The 1,568-nt window shown below is 45.0% G+C and overlaps 1 protein-coding gene across 1 annotated transcript in view; it reads right to left on the reverse strand.

Annotated features, from left to right (window-relative positions):
• LOC105165875 overlaps nt 690-1,568 on the reverse strand; it is a 1,310-nt gene continuing 431 nt past the window's right edge. Inside the window, exon 2 of the mRNA XM_011085035.1 lies at nt 690-1,549. Coding sequence (XP_011083337.1) covers nt 690-1,549 — 860 coding nt within the window. The remainder of the gene's footprint in view (nt 1,550-1,568) is intronic.

Below are 1,568 nucleotides of genomic sequence, written 5' to 3' on the forward strand. Positions count from 1 at the left end.
TAAACATAAAATCTTTTAAGATTCTGTATGTTCCACGGTCGTGGTAACTCCTTGCCTTGAGCATCTTGTAACTTGTATGTCCCTTTCCCCACGATCTCGATGACTTTGAAAGGTCCTTCCCAATTGGGGTCGAGCTTCCCAACATGTTTTGACACCTCGACCTTTCTTAATACCAGGTCCCCCACCTGCAACGATCTGGGTTTGACATTCTTGTTATGACCTCTCAACATTAGGCTTTTGTGGTGCAACATCTTCACCCGTGCTGCATCCCTTTTTTCTTCTACCATGTCCAGGTCGAATGTTCGCTGTTCTTTGTTCCTCGCGAGGTCAAAGCTCCCGATCCTCTGTGATTCTTCTCCTATTTCTGCAGGAATTTAAGCTTCAGAACCATAAACTAAAGAAAAGGGGGTTTCACCTGTTGAAGTTCTAGGAGTTGTTCTATATGCCCATAATACTCCTGGGAGCTCGTCGCTCCACTCTTTCTTCGAACTCAACCTGGCCTTCAGATGCTGCAATATAGTTCTGTTCGTTACCTCTGTTTGACCATTCGATTGGGGATGTCCCACTGCCGTGAAGTTCTGCCATATCTTTAATTCCTGAAGCCATGCAGTTATCTGTCTACCCTGGAACTGTGTCCCATTATCAGATATCAATACCCTGGGTATTCCGAACCTGCATACTATGTTTTTTCATATGAAGTTTATAGCTTCCCTTTCAGTGATTTTCGAGACGGCTTCTGCCTCCACCCATTTAGAAAAGTACTCCACTGCTACTATCACAAACTTCTTTTGGGCTCGAGCAGGAGGGAACGGTCCCAGTATATCTATACCCCATTGATCGAATGGGCATGTAATTGAAACAGGAGTCATTGGGACTGCATGCGTGTGAATTTGTGAAGCAAACTTCTGGCATTTCTCACACCTTCGTACGAATTCCTTGCAATCCCTCATCAATGTTGGCCAGAAATACCCCTGTCTGGCTATTTTTTGAGCCAACGATCTGGCTCCAGAATGGTTCCCACAACTACCTTCATGAACTTCTTGCAAAACATACCTAGCCTGTGGATCGTCTAAACATTTGAGGAGAGGTCCTTCTACTGTCCTTTTATACAACTGCGTCCCTACTAACGCGAACCTCGGAGCTTTGAACTTTATGCGTCGAGCATGCCCGGGGTCAGTAGGTAAGACCCCTTCTTTGAGGTATGCTGTAATTTCTTCGATCCACAGGCATTTTAAGGTTACCATGTTAGTTTCCGTCCCTCCTGAGATCGCTGATCGTTCCTTTATCATCACTGTGATTTTTCTGTCCTTTATCCCCACCAATGTAGCCCCCAGCTTCGATAAGGCATCGGCTCTTTCATTTTCACTCCTTGGAATTTGCTGGATAGTGCATTTAGAGAATTTCTGCATCCGTTCCTTTGTTTTCCTCAAATATTCCGTCATAGACTTTTTCCTAGTTTCATACATCCCTTCAATTTGCATAGCGACCACCTGCGAATCTGTGTAGACTTCCAGGACTTGCGCTCCCGCTTCAAATGCAAACTCCAACCCTAGGACCAAAGCCTCATA

This window comes from Sesamum indicum, linkage group LG6, assembly GCF_000512975.1.
Source record: "Sesamum indicum cultivar Zhongzhi No. 13 linkage group LG6, S_indicum_v1.0, whole genome shotgun sequence".
In the NCBI taxonomy this organism is placed as follows: Eukaryota; Viridiplantae; Streptophyta; class Magnoliopsida; order Lamiales; family Pedaliaceae; genus Sesamum; species Sesamum indicum.